At 40.1% G+C, this 15,190-nt stretch overlaps 1 protein-coding gene across 1 annotated transcript in view; it reads right to left on the bottom strand.

The window, feature by feature from the left end:
• Positions 1–14,902, bottom strand: part of SESN3 (sestrin 3) — a 74,380-nt gene extending 59,478 nt beyond the window's left edge. The window contains exon 1 of the mRNA XM_052652922.1: positions 14,825–14,902. Within this exon, the coding sequence (XP_052508882.1) occupies positions 14,825–14,902 (78 nt within the window). The remainder of the gene's footprint in view (positions 1–14,824) is intronic.
• Between the last annotated feature and the right edge of the window lie 288 nt (positions 14,903–15,190).

Genomic DNA, 15,190 nt, shown 5'->3' with positions numbered 1-15,190 from the left:
TTTCTCAAGAGGCAGGTTAGGTGGTCTTGTATTCCCATTTCTTTCAGAATTTTCCACAGTTTCTTGTGATCCACACAGTCAAAGGCTTTGGCATAGTCAATAAAGCAGAATTCGATGTTTTTCTGGAACTCTCTTGCTTTTTCCATGATCCAGCGGATGTTGGCAATTTGATCTCTGGTTCCTCTGCCTTTTCTAAAACCAGCTTGAACATCAGGGAGTTCATGGTTCATGTATTGCTGAAGCCTGGCTTGGAGAATTTTGAGCATTACTTTACTAGCATGTGAGATGAGTGCAATTGTGCGGTAGTTTGAGCATTCTTTGGCATTGCCTTTCTTTGGAATTGGAATGAAAACTGACCTTTTCCAGTCCTGTGGCCACTGCTGAGTTTTCCAAATTAGCTGGCATATTGAGTGCAGCACTTTGACAGCATCATCTTTCAGAATTCAAAACAGCTCAACTGGAATTCTATCACCTCCACTAGCTTTGTTTGTAGTGATGCTTTCTAAGGCCCACTTGACTTCACATTCCAAGACGTCTGGCTCTAGATTAGTGATCACAACATCATGATTATACATATCAATCCAAACAACTCATATTAGATTTTGGAAAAATCTTGAAATGTACCTTCAATTAAGATGTTAGCCTTTGTAATATATAATGGCACTTGCACTGAATTCAAACAAGCCATGACAACTTTAAAAGAGGTACACAGCACTGTTGACAGATGCCAACTGACCTGACAAATATGCTTTCAAGTATATTCAGTATCTACAGATGTGGATCCATCCAAATTACATGCTATCTTTCCAGGTACTAAATAGGCAGGTCATCCCAGTTACATGTTTTTACAAATGGTAGTGCTTATTACATAGTTGGCTTCTGATTAATTTTGTATACCAGTGAAAGCAGATAGAATTACATAAAAATATATTTTAATAGGTCCTATTACTATTGATATTTTAATAATAAGTAATGCACAATTCAGAAAGGTCACCTAACTGAGGTGATGCAAAAATTCCGTGTACTGATTCTATACCAAGAGGTCAGCAAACTCCTAACTGCTGCCTAAATCTGGTCTGCCATCTGTTTTGTTACTATGTGTGAAGTGAAAGTCACTCAGTCATGTCCGACTCTTTCTGACCCCATGGATTGTACAGTCCATGAAATTCTCCAGGTCAGAATACTGGAGTGGGTAGCCTTTCCCTTCTCCAGGGGTTCTTCCAAACCCAGAGATTGAACCCAGGTCTCCTGCATTGCAGGTGGATTCTTTATCAGCTGAGCCAAAAGGGAAGCCCAAGAATACTGGAGTGGGTAGCCTATCCCTTCTCCAGTGGATCTTCAGACCCAGGAATCAAACTGGAGTCTCCTGCATTGCAGGGGGATTCTTTACCAACTGAGCTATCAGAGAAGCCCCCTTTCCCCTGCTACTGCTTCAGTGCTAAGCATGGGGTTTATATTTGTAAATAATTGGAAAAAAAAATCAAAAGAATGTTTATGATGTCAAAATTATATAAAATTAAAATTTCAAGACCCCTAAATAAAGCTGTATTGGAATAAAGTCACACCCATTCATGCTCAGTCACGTCTATGGCTGGTTTCACAGTACCGAGGCAGATCTGAGTAGGTGTCAAAAAGAGAGCTATGTAGGCCTTACTCTAGACCAGCAAGCCTCCAATGCTTACTACCCACCTCTTTGTAAAAAGTTGCCAAACCCTGATCTATACTATCTGCCAAGTAAGGGGCATAATCTTGAGGATCTCTTTGTGAGATCCAGAGGTATGACGCAAATGATCACACTGCTTAGGCAAGAACCCTCATGTCCTCCCTTTGTGCTTTTTCTGTGTCTAACAGGCAAGGACACTTAGTGTCTTTTGAATGAACAAATACATGAAAGATATTCACATAGTATGTGAATGGTTTCTAAATGTTTACAGCTTTTATATATCTTGCCTGCTTAAGAATATGGAAGCCATTAAAGAGTAATATCAGTGAGACCTAGAATAAGTGTAAAATGGCAATCCATACATTTTTACCAAAAAAGGACAACCGTTTCTACATTCTTATTTGCCAAAACAAATATTTTCCCTCATTTTAAGGGCACTGAATACAAATAGTTCTCTTGCATAGTCAAAAAAATGTTTATAAGTTCATGTTAACTTTGAGTACTCAATAATCAATGTATTTTGCATAAAGAATATTAGAACCAGGACCTTGTAGTCATTTTAATAGCTATACAATATACAATAACTAATATCTCACAAGATTATTAATATATTGTCATATTAAAAAAAAAAACTATAACACAATCCTATAAATAGGATTCCACCCTTCAGCTGAGAATTCATTAATTTCAAGTAATATATTAAACAAAAAAGCTTTGATAAAAGAATTTGAACACTACTTGGAGTTTAGTGCTAAGATACCTATAGCTTACATGATTTTTTAATTCTTTCTGAGTGGAGTAAATTTGCTGGCATAATTTGTTTTATTTGTTTACACCAAAAGAATTAGGACATACATATTAAATTCCTAATTGCAAATAAAAAGGAAACTTTCTTGGGAGTTAAAATTATTTGTTTCATTTATATTACTTTAAAGACATCAGCAGGTAGTGATAGGAGAAGGCAATGGCACCCCACTCCAGTACTCTTGCCTGGAAAATCCCATGAACGGAGGAGCCTGGAAGGCTGCACTCCATGGGGTCGCTGAGGGTCGGACAACTTCACTTTCACTTTTCACTTTCATGCACTGGAGAAGGAAATGGCAACCCACTCCAGTGTTCTTGCCTAGAGAATCCCAGGGACGGGGGAGTCTGGTGGGCTGTCGTCTATGGGATCGCACAGAGTTGGACACGACTGAAGCGACTTAGCAGCAGCAGCAGGTAGTGATATGCCTTACCATATGCCAGCATATGCCACCCAGCTTGTAAGGAACCATTCTGGGCCAGTCTGACTGAGTACAAAGTGAGCAAAGATGAGCAAGCTTGATGGTGGCCCTTGGTTATCTCAACACTCTGATGATCATCACCCAATTTTTATCCCTCCCATCAACTCTTACTTGAATGCTGGATAAAACTGCATTAACACAGCTTTCTTATGAGACACAACAACCAATAGCCAAAAATATCCTCAGAGTCAACATACTAAATCATTAACCTTCTTGGTGTTAAGCACACAAATTAGGAAAGATAGCTCCTGTGAAGCAGTTACTTAGATTTCACAATGTATGTTTTTCCCTGGAAACGATGTTACCTCTAGTGGTTAGGTTTCTTGTCTAAACAGTAAAAGCCTATTGAATACACTAGTTATATTAACAGTCCTCTGGAACTAAATTAGATAACTTACTGTGTTTCTATGGAAAATTCTGAGAGTTTCAACTAAGAAATAGCAAAACCACATCTTCCCACATACCCCTCTCCCTAACATAAACGCTTTGTAAGACTAAAAAATTCTTCTGGAGACACAGTATTGTAGGGATACTGGCAGGGGAAGAATAAAGTCCCAGGGTTTCTTTGCTTTTTTATAATCATCATTTCTTCCTTAACACAGAAAGCTGAAATGAATTGCAGGAATAAACGTTCATGCTACTTCTTATCTCTGTAAATTAACTCTTTACTGCAAAAAGTTTACCAAAAAGTAAGACTGTTTCTTAGAGGTCCTCTTTAAGAGATACAATACTTAAGCTCAAAATGTTCCTAGACAGCATCTTTTGTCACAGACATCATAGCAGTATTGAATGAATCAGTATTAGTGAACTAATGAATGGCTAGTTGGCAAAAGGAGTGGGTCAAAGTTTGCTAGGAAATTAGGAAAAATATATCCTGGGATTAGGAAAGAATGGTCACACGATTAACAACAGATTTACATAGACAAAATAGCAAACTAGATAGGTCAAAACTGTTTGACCTCAATTTAACCTTATAGAGAGAAAAATTTACATTTTTCATGTAAAATTAAAATAGTAGAAAATATCCAAACTTGAAATCACTCCTAGTAATCTCTTAGTAACCAAGTCCTATTAAGTTTTGTTAATTTTTACATTTTCTGAGTCTTGTAGATAAGGAAAACATGTGGAGGATAAGGGAATGCAGGGTTTATAGGTGTATAAAAGCCAGGCTTTGGAGTCAGACTGGTTTCAAATCCTGAGCCTGCCTCTTATTGGTACTATGACCTTAAGCAAGTAACCGAGGTTCTCTGAGTTCCAGTTTCTTCATCCATAAAGTATGAATAATAATTCTTTATGGGTTTGTTGTGACAATTAATTGTAATACACATGTAGGGCTTAAATACTTAGCACGTCCATTGCACATATGTGATATTCAATAGAAGCTATTATTGTTGTTGATATTATAAAATACATTTCAAAACTAAGAGTTACAGTCTTAGATAATTATCATAATCTTCCACAAAATCCCGTTTTAGTTCCCAGTGAGGTAAATTTGACCTTTTAAATTCTGCATATAAAGAAACAGATTTCATTTAAGTGCCAAGTTCCATCTTTGCAACATAGGAAGATGCGAAAATAAAACATAAATCTAGAAATGAGAACATATACCTCTAGTACCAGTAGCTCAAAGCTATACTTTAAGAAATCCCTGTTACAAGAAATAATATGGCCCTAGTCGGCCAGTTTTATGGCCATACTTGTTATACACAGGATATGTTCGATACATTTTTTGTGAAACATAGGCAAAATGCCTGTCATTCCTTACTAACTCTGGGCAGCAAAATTCAAGGTGTTTCAACCCACTGTTGAATAACCTGTAATATTCATGTGCTCCTTAAGTGGCAGTCAATATTCTGGTCCATAGACCAACAAATGACTTCTGGGAGGATCTAAACAGCAAAGGCTAGCTAAAGGGTAGTCCAGGCCAACAACAAGTCTCTGGTTAACAGTTGCCAAGGGAATGCCTGCTGGCTGAAGAGATCACAGCCAACTCTGGAATATCCCAAAGTAAAAGACTCCTGGTGGGGAGGGTGGTAGGAGAGGAAAAGGCTTAGCCAGAATTATCTGGTGAAACAAACCCCCAGAGGAGACTTGCTGTGAAGCTTGAGGTTTTAAGATCATACCTCTAAAATAGCCTTCTCTGAGAGAGCTCTAGCTGACTCCAGGAGGTGCAGGATGTGTCCCCATTAAAGCAATCACCATTTCACATTTCTGAGAAGGACCAGTCCCTAAGGGCTGTGTCCTGATCCTCTTAGTGAATTAACATTCTGACTCCCTCCAAAAAGGGGTATGATATTCAATAGAAACATTCTCATGGTCAGAAAAATGACCATGGTCACACCTTCTCAAAGTGGAAATGTCACAAGAGTCTTGAAGAAAACTTTTGAGCAACAAATAGAAAATTTGAGCAACAAATAGAAAATTTCAACTTTTGTTATTAAAATTCTAAAAGTGTTCAGATAAACCTTATTAATAAAGAGGGCAAAGTATGGCTATAAAGAATAGACATATCCTGGAAAATGAGAAAAATAATTGTCATTTTCTTGGATTACACTGTATCCAATATAAATGAACTGCCAAAATTTGCTAAAAACAAGCTTTCCAATAACTAGATCACAAATAAGAGGCAACCCAGTAGAGAAAAGATGTATATATATGTAATATATATATATACACATGCAAAATACAACAAATGCAGTATACTTCAGTAGCATGGCAGTCCAGACCATAGAAGAAAAAAAAAGAGTTTGAAGATTAGGAAAGCCTTTTTGGAGATGTTACAAGAGTTTTGAAGAAAACTTTTGAGCAACAAATAGAAATTCTACATGTTAATTGTAGGTTTAGATGGTATGTGTGTGTGTGTGCCCAGCTGCTCAGCTGTGTTCCATTCTTTGTAACCTATGGACTGTAGCCTGCCAGGCTCCTCTGTCCATGGAATTCTCCAGGCAAGAAGAGTGGAGTGGGTTGCCATTTCCTACTCCTGGGCATCTTCCCAACCCAGGGATTGAACTCACGTCTCCTGTACTGGCAGGCAGATTCTTTACCACTGTGCCACCTGGGAAACCCTTAGATGGGACAGGACAGATATTTTCAAATAGTTTATAGTGCAGCTGCTTATAGATTTAAGGTGACTGCTATGCAACACAGGACTAACTGTCTTGGTTTGGCAATGTATGTATTGTGTGTTATGAATTCCACCTCCTCCTTCTATCCCTACTCCCACCACAGTGATGTCTAAAACGGACAGGTCAGCTACTGGTAATCATTTGTAGGTCTTACCAGATCTAATCAGGTAGATCCTTATGCCCATGTCTTCAAGACCACGCTGAATTACAGCCGCCATAGCTTTGTGTACAGTGTAAACCAACCCCCCAACCACACACCCACACCCACCTAAACAGAAAATGCACTATACCTTAGCGGGCTGCAATATTTAGGGACTTTCACATTTAGAGCTGTCCTATCTCCTATTTACCATAGTGGTTTTCTTTTTCTTTATTGAAGCAATCTAGTTATCAGTTGTCTACACTGATACACACCTTTCTTCTGATTCTTTTCCCTTCTTCTGTATTGCTTCTCCCACACTTCTCGGCTTTCAAGAAAAGTAGGCTAACCTTGTTACTTGGGGCCTTTATTTCCTCTCCAGCCAAAAACTGACCAATTAGAGCACAATGGCCATAATCTTTGGATCTGACCATTCTTTGCTCGTTGCATAGTAAGTACTAAGGAGAACATTCCTTTAGAGCCAAAGAACTTTGTTTTTGTCCATCTTTGATTTCTACCAGGTAAAAGGATGCTCACAAAACTTAGAGAAAGATCATCTCTAGCTAGTCTAAGCTTTTACTCCACTTATTGGGATACGCCCTAAGAAACTCATTGCAAGTTGAAAAATATCGTAAGTCAAAAATGCATTTAATATACCTAGCCCACCTTCAAGCTGCTTAGAACAATCATCTGAGTCTACAGTTGGGCAAAATCAGCTAACACAAAGCCTGTTTTATAATAAAGTATTCAATGGCACCCCACTCCAGTACTCTTGCCTGGAAAATCCCATGAACGGAGGAGCCTGGAAGGCTGCACTCCACGGGGTCGCTGAGGGTCGGACAAGACTGAGCGACTTCACTTTCACTTTTCACTTTCATGCATTGGAGAAGGAAATGGCAACCCACTCCAGTGTTCTTGCCTGGAGAATCCCAGGGATGGAGGAGCCTGGGGGGCTGTCGTCTATTGGGTTGCATAGAGTTGGACACGACTGAAGTGACTTAGCAGCAGCATTAAATATCTCATGTAATTTATCGGACACTGTACTGCAGGTGAAAAACAGAATGGCTGTATGGGTCTGAAAAGGTTGCACAGTAAGTGAGTTCGTTAATTTATGATCGCATGGCAGACCTGGAACTCCACTCAGTGCATCATAGCACATATGGCTATCTCCAGAAAAGATCAAAGCTCAAAATTCAAAGATACAGTTTCTACTGAAAGTCTATCACATTTTGTTGCTGTTCAGTTGCTAAGTCCTATCCAACTCTTTGTGACTCCAGACTCCTCTGTCCTCCACTATCTCAAAGAGTTTGCTCAGATTCATGCCCATTGAGTCAGTATGTTATCTAACCTTCTCATCCTCTGCCACTCCCTTCTCCATCTGCATTCAATCTTTCCCAGTTTTTTCCAATCACCTTTGCACCACAAAAACTGTATTGAACCATCCTCAATCAAGGACCATCTGTACTGTGGTACTAGAGAAGGTTCTAGTGTGTCACTGACAGGTGCTAGGCAGCATCTGGAAGTGAGTCCCACATAGAACAGAGACGGCGGGGTTGGGTTTATCTATGCTTTCTGACAGTGGTATTAGCCTTTTATTTCCCCCATAGTCACTCCAGAGAATTACATGCATACACATCATATGTTGCTGCCAGCAACTGACTCAGCAGTTCTCAAATGTTTTGGTCTTGGAACTACTCCACACTTTTAAAAACACCTTAAAAAACAATTTTGCAAATCTCTTCAATGTCTATTTAATGTAAGACAGCTAGATTTCATCTCTCTTCTAGATTCAATCTGTTGTGATAGGTTTTGATTGAAGGTATGTAAGGAAAATCTTGTCTCACACAGATATGTAGTTGGATGATGCAAAAGATAATTGTGAATGTTCTGCTTTGATACTACACCAAAACTCGACAAGCAGAACTTCTGAAAGGTTAGCTGCAATGTGGATTCCTAACCCCAATCAGTAAACTTAACTTCCTATATTAAAATTCATTTGTCTATCTTATACTTTGAATGGATCTTTTACCCATGCATGATTTTGAAAAACTAAACTCAGCCTGACAGGTGTTAAGTAAAAATGGGGTTCATTTTAAAAGTGGCTAGTTTAGCCTGCAACTGAAACAACTACACAAATCCTTTCCCTAGAGACAACCAGACTGCTGTGCAGTAGAAACACAAAGTATACTTCTCCTCACTCAAGGATCAGGATTTAACAAAATTTAACAGTGATTACTGTTTGGTGCCACTACCTTTACTTATTCTAAGGGGCCAGTACAGTTTTACATCCATTGCTTTTGCACAGTGAAAAAAGCTATAAAGTCTTGTATGATCATAAAAGGGTCTCCCAGGTGGTTCTAGTGGTAAATAATCCACCTGCCAACGCAGAAGATGCAACAGACACGTTCAGTCCCAGGGGTGGGAAGATCTGCTGGAGTAGGAAATGGCAACCTGCTCCAGTATTCTTGCCTGGAAAATCCCATGGACAGAAGAGTCTGATGGGCTACAGTCCATGGGGCCACAGAGTCAGAAATGACCCATCAACTGAGCATACACATGCACGCACATGAGCACGCACACACACACACGATCATAAAAATCGTTTTGACTTCCCAGACCCTCTGAAATGGTTTTGGACACTCCCAAGGTCTGAAGATTGTATTTGAGATTTGCTGCTTTATATCATTCAAGAATTAACCAAACAACAGTCAAAGAGATAATAAAAATAGCCAACTAACTTTTCTCCTTCCCCTCCAGTTGACCTGCAGTCACACATCAAAGAGTGACTAAAAGTCAAATTTCTGACTATTATTACCTGGAGAATTTTAGGACCTATAAGCATTCCACAGATGCTAAAGCTGGCAGAGTGGGGATGGATGTTCCCTGACAGCATCAATACTGCAGGAGACAATTCGAACGTAGTTTTATTACAGAAGTATATTAAAAATTAAGTGGACTTCATATTAGTTGCATGACAGAGTCCATTCCTCTTAAATTTTCTCAGTTTGTGAAAACCAACTGATAATGTGAAAGCATTGTAAAAACTGTGAAAAGTAAAAGTCTCTCAGTTGTGACCAACTCTTTGCCACCCCATGGACTATACAGTCCATGGAATTATCCAGGCCAGAATACTGGATACTTTCCCAGAATACTTTCCCTTCTCCAGGGGATCTTTCCAGCCCAGGGATCGAACCCAGGTCTCCTGCATTGCAGGCAGATTCTTTAGCAGCTGAGCCACAAAGGAAGTGCAAGAATTCTGGAGTGGGTAGCTTATCCCTTCTCCAGGGGATCTTCCTGACCTAGGAATTGAACCAGGGTCTCCTGCATTGCAGGTGGATTCTTTAACAACTGAGCTACTAGGGAAGCCAAGGTCTAAACAAACATAAGTTATAATCCAACCCGTTCAAAGGGGAAAAAGAGGATGAAGACATGGGGAGAAAAGGGTTAAAGCATTTTATTTCCCTAGCTCTTCTCCTAAATTAAAAGTTAAACTTTCTTTGCTTTACCCTAGATTTGCCCCAAATTCTAGTAAGCACAATCTTCCTTAACTCTTAAGTCTTTTCAAATCAAATACCAATTTCCCTCATCTGCCGAAGTGTCCAAAAGGCAATTTTTTTATTTGAAATGCCAGAAACACATTAGATTATTATTTAAGGAAAGGGAGGGGTAGAATACAAATATAAATATGCAAGTAAAAATTAGTTGCTCACCCTAATTAAAAGCATAATGTTGTTACCTCTCATTTGTAGGCAATAATTAGATAAGACAGAAAAGTGAAGACTAACCAAAATTACTCAGTATGTATTGATATCTATTCCCACAACATACAAAGGTCCTACTCTAGGAATAGGGAAAACACAGAGGCTTGTCCTTCTTACATTTGTAGTTGTACTTTATGGTTTACGAAGTACTTTAACACACATTACCTCTCTCCAGCTATGCAGCAACCAGCAAGGCAAGTAGAAAGGATCAACATTTTCCAGAGAAAACTAGACTCCAAGAAGTTAACTAAGTTGCCTGATACTCACAGACCTGTCAGAGACCTAAGGATGAGCATATCTTGTGACTTTCAGTGTTACTATATTTGCAGTTACATTTTAGCAATTTATTTATTTGGTGGGGGCTTCCCTGGTGGTTCAGTAGTAAAGAGTCCACCTGCCAAGCAGAAGACCTGGGTTCGATCCCTGAGTCGAGAAGATCCCCTGGCGAAGAAAATGGCAATCAACACACTCCAGTATTCTTGCCTGGGAAATCCCATAGACAGAGGAGCCTGGCGGGCTACAAAGGGTTGCAAAAAGCAGGACACGACTTAATGACTACACAATTTATCTGGCGGTGGAGAGGTTGTGGAAGCAGTACCATCCCTTTTATAAATGAAATCTTATATTGAACCTGAACTGTGAGACACATAAATATACTAAAGGGCTTTTATAAGTGTTTAATTATAAACGTAACAACTACTGATAATAAGTTTGTGTTCTCACAAATGAAAATTGATCATGAGCAGATATGTAGAGGAAGGTTTTTCTAAAGGCCTGTGCCTTCATAATCAATGAGAGTCTTTCTCATCAATGTCTTATTAGCAAAAGTGTTCAAATACATGTACAAAGTGAACAAATTTTTCAAGGCCTGCACAAGAATAGTCTTATAATGAATGATTTTGGGGGTAGTTGTAATTTTGTGCTTAAAATTTAATCCAACTCAAACATTTTTGAATACTGAAGCATCATAGGGCTCCATAAAAAGCAGTCTGAAAACCACTGCATAATGACTTGCTGTCATAAATTCACTTGCTTGCTCTCCACTTGGCTCATTTTGAGATAAAACTAAAACCTACTTTGACAATCCAAAAAATGTATATAAGAAACCTGATTAATAAAAACAAAGTATGATTACTATTTCACAGTCAAAGCAATACCACTCTTTTGGTTGAACCATATAAAACTGCCATTAACTGACAATTTTGACTATAAAAATAAGGTGCATATGGTTTAAACTAATATTTCTCATTTTATTTTCCCAGTCTCCTCACTCATAAAACTATCAAAAAATTGTCAAAAATAAATGGATATATAAGCAAAGTGGAAAAAGTACAATATCCAACAACAACAAAATTCACTGGAACTACCTAAACATATTAAGTATTTTAAAATGTTAAACCCTCTAACATAATGTGCAGAGTTTTATTCACCTCAGTAGCACTAACTGTTCAACACTCAAAATACATTGTCATATGCCCCCTTTTATTTACTGGAGGATGTGTGGGTTGACAGTTACCTACCTTTCTTAAGGGCTTCCCTGGTGGCTCAGATGGTAAAGTGTCTGCCCGCAAAGCGCGAGACCCAGGTTCAATCCCTGGGTTGGGAAGATCCCCTGGAGAAGGAAATGGCAACCCACTCCAATACTCTTGCCTGGAGAATCCCATGGACAGAGGACCCTGGTAGGGTACAGTCCATGGGGTTGCAAAGAATTGGACATGACTGAGTGACTTTTCTTTCTTTTTCTACCTTCCTTAATGTAGATTGGCACTCCATTTTGAAATGTATCTAGTTGTCAGTGGAATTTCTTCAAGCGAAACATACAACACTTCGGAACTCATCAACTTTTCCGAAGTAAATAGAAGCATTTCCTTTTTTATTAAAAACTTTATTGAATTATTTCATTGATAACAGAGCAAATAAGAATAAGTAGGAATTATAGATTTGAAGAGAGTTTTGTTTCCTCATTTCTTTCCCTCTCTGGTTTACCTCTCCATTCTTCCCACTGACCTAAGATTACCAAATTAGGTATATTCAATACTTGAAGAAGTTTCTCTTTTTTTGGAAGATATTGAATCAAAATTATAAAGGTACTTCTAAGAATAAATGGGATTCTCATAAAACATAAAATTCAATTTTCAAATATTGCGTTGAACCAAATCATTTACTTTGATGGAGAATCCGGTGCTTTTGTAAGTTCCCCCTCAAATTCAATACACTGCAACAAATTAAGCCACTTAGACAAAAAGGCCCTCATGCCACATAAATAAAGGTGACTCTTTCCCCATCATTAGTGAGGATTATATAGCAAAGAGTAATTCACACTGGGTATGCATCAGCTTCATTCTTCCATCATGAACTACACTGAACTAAAATTCAAAATGCTGTGACTCACATAGTTATTACTGAACACTTAATATTAAGTGGAAAACACAAGATAAATCCAAAGAATCCCATTTTGAGAGTTACAGATGAATTCTGCTTAGAGTTATATACTTTCTATCAAAAAAAAAAGCCCATTTCTTTATTAGAAAAGTCTTACGTGCTATTTTTAAAATGATAAAGAATTTAAAATGCTAAACACTTGATATCTTTTAAGAGCACTTAAGGCACTCTTTAAAAGCTACAAATGTTGCCAAGTCATGTCATAACTGGCTCAAACAATCCCATTCCCATCTAAAGTTAGTTCATGCTACTACATGAATCAATATTAAATACCTTGGAGTTACCAAAAACTGGAAATTGGCATAGATGTGGCACAGCAATTATAAGATATGAAAATGGTGAATATTCATTTTCCATATATTCTTTCTTTTAATAATAGGAGGATGTTTTTCTTCTAGGTAAAAAGAAATTTCTTAAAAGCTAAAGAATCCCTCTGCAATGCAAGAGACCCCAGTTCGATCCCCTGGAGGAGGGAAAAGGCTACCCACTCTAATATTCTGGCCTAGAGAATTCCATGGACTGTATAGTTCACAAAGAGTTGCAAAGAGTCAGACACGACTGAAGGATGTTCACAAGAGATAAAAGATGTCTTGAAAGGTAGCAAAATGTCATGGATCATAGCCTTGGTTCTCTCAAAAGAACAACAGATTTTGAAACTTAATACTACCTCCAAACATTTTATTAGTCTACCAAATTGCCAGAATCATTAAAAAAAAAAAATTCCAAGTTAATACAGGTCTTCCTCCCTCCTTATTCAGTTAAAAAAGAAAAAGCTGTTTTTTTTAAACCAGGCTTGAGTTTAATCAAATGTGTCTCAAAATACACTTTTTTTTTCATATTAAAGACATAACATCACTTTTAAAGCTAGAAAATCATCATCATCATCATTTTTTAAAAAGCTAAGTTCAGATGACATCTGGCCCAGAAATGAAAGAGTTAACATTCTACTAAGCTGCCCTGCACTTCTGATCCTTTACATTTCTCACAAGTTGCCCTACAATGAGCTGAGCAAGTATCAACTGTAATTTGATCCCGGAGTTTATGGAAAAAAATAACTGCACATACTCAACATGCACATTTAATAAAAATCTGTTTCAAGAAAAACATCCCCGATAAACACAATTTAAGGCAGATTTAACTGTTTGATTAACTTTAAATATGCAATCCCTTTGCTTTTTTCATGCTCTCAAATAAAACGGGGAAAAAAAGCAGCGGCTCTACTGCAGGGAAAAGAGGCTTGAAAAACAACTTTGATTGGCACTTGGCCTGACCCACAGAGGAAGAAAAACAGTTTTTGGACAAAGAGCGCAAATATTTGAGCTTGCTTACTTACATGTTTCTTTCTTTTTTTTTAATACAGAAAGAACACTCTCAATTGAACTGTAGTTAAAGAAATGGACTAAAAACGGTGCCGTATTCATCATAGCCTTTCAGTCCAGAAGCATTTGCAAAGCTCAGCAATTTTAATTCATTTGTACTGAACAAACAGAAGCACCTCAACTACTGTTTCCACTTAATGAAATGTAAAAATAGTCTCGAGAAGAATGAGCTAATTATAATATAACCCAATGGCGGCTGTTAAAGTCTGATTAAAAGCTTTTCTACGTCTAAAGCGACATCTTTTCATACTGCATCCCCCTCCCCCGCCCCCGCCCCAACCCTTAACGGAGCGATTAAGCCAAGTGAGCTAAACAAAACTGGAGTAAACTTTCTATCAATCACTCTGGGAAGCAATAAACTGATCGCGCGTCTGATTTTTCTGGAGCAACACCAGGGTGCGGGGGTTTTGGGGAACGGGGCATGGGGGGGGGGGGTAAGCGCTAAAAAGGGACAACTCACGTCCACCCTCGTCTCCACCTCCCCCAGTCCCAGCTTGAGGAACCGTAACGTCGAACAGCGTTTCCCATGGGCATAAAGTTCAAGCTGCTTTACCAGTTCTCGGGATCAACCCGGAGCCACAAGACGACCATCAACAAGAAGGTTTAAAAAAAAAAGAGTATTCGGGTAGAGCGTGCAGAAGCAAAACCGAAATAAACAAAAACACCCGCAGGAGTTAGGCGCAGCCGAGAGGGAACCAGGTTCCTTTGGACCAGACCAGATCTGATTTCACACCGACTTGCACCCAGAACACAGGGAGGAGGACCGAACAGGTCCGTCACCCCTCCGCCCGAGGAGAGGGAATGAGGGGGGGCAAGGTAGCTAGGTGGACGGAGGGCCGGACAGCAAGCAACCCCAAACCCCCAGCCCCGGGGGCCAAGCGCTGCCCCGGCAGGAATCAAAAGCCCAGCAGGCTAGCGCCTCCGTTCGCGGCTCAGACCCCCTTCTGGGGGTCCGGCGGAGAGGCCCCGGGGTCCCTCGGCCGCCGCGGGCAGGAAGCGCCCCTCGGGGCCGGCCCCGAGCCGAGCCCGTACCTTCCGCAGCACTTTCCGGCAGTTGGTACAGAGCAGGTAGCTGGCGGCGGCCGACGGGCTGCTGCCGCCGCGGTTCATCGCGGCTGCGGGCGCGCGGGCACCGCGGGCGGGCGGCGGGCGGGGGCCGGGCTGTCACTGCGGCCGCCCGCGCCGCTGCGGGGCCCAGACTGTCCCCCTCACACGCCCCGCAGGCCGCGCCTCTAGCCTCAGCCTCCTCGGGGCAGGAGGACGGGACCGGGCGGCGACGGCCGGAGAGCGGGCGGCTGCCCGCAGCGACCCCCGCGGCGGCTGCCGGAGCGACGGCGGAGACGGCGGCGGCGGCTCCTCAGCGGCGCGTCGTCCAGCCCGCCCCCATCCCGCAGACCC

Source organism: Budorcas taxicolor, chromosome 15, assembly GCF_023091745.1.
Source record: "Budorcas taxicolor isolate Tak-1 chromosome 15, Takin1.1, whole genome shotgun sequence".
Taxonomy (NCBI): domain Eukaryota; kingdom Metazoa; phylum Chordata; class Mammalia; order Artiodactyla; family Bovidae; genus Budorcas; species Budorcas taxicolor.
This window is presented reverse-complemented; position numbering and strand designations above follow the sequence as displayed.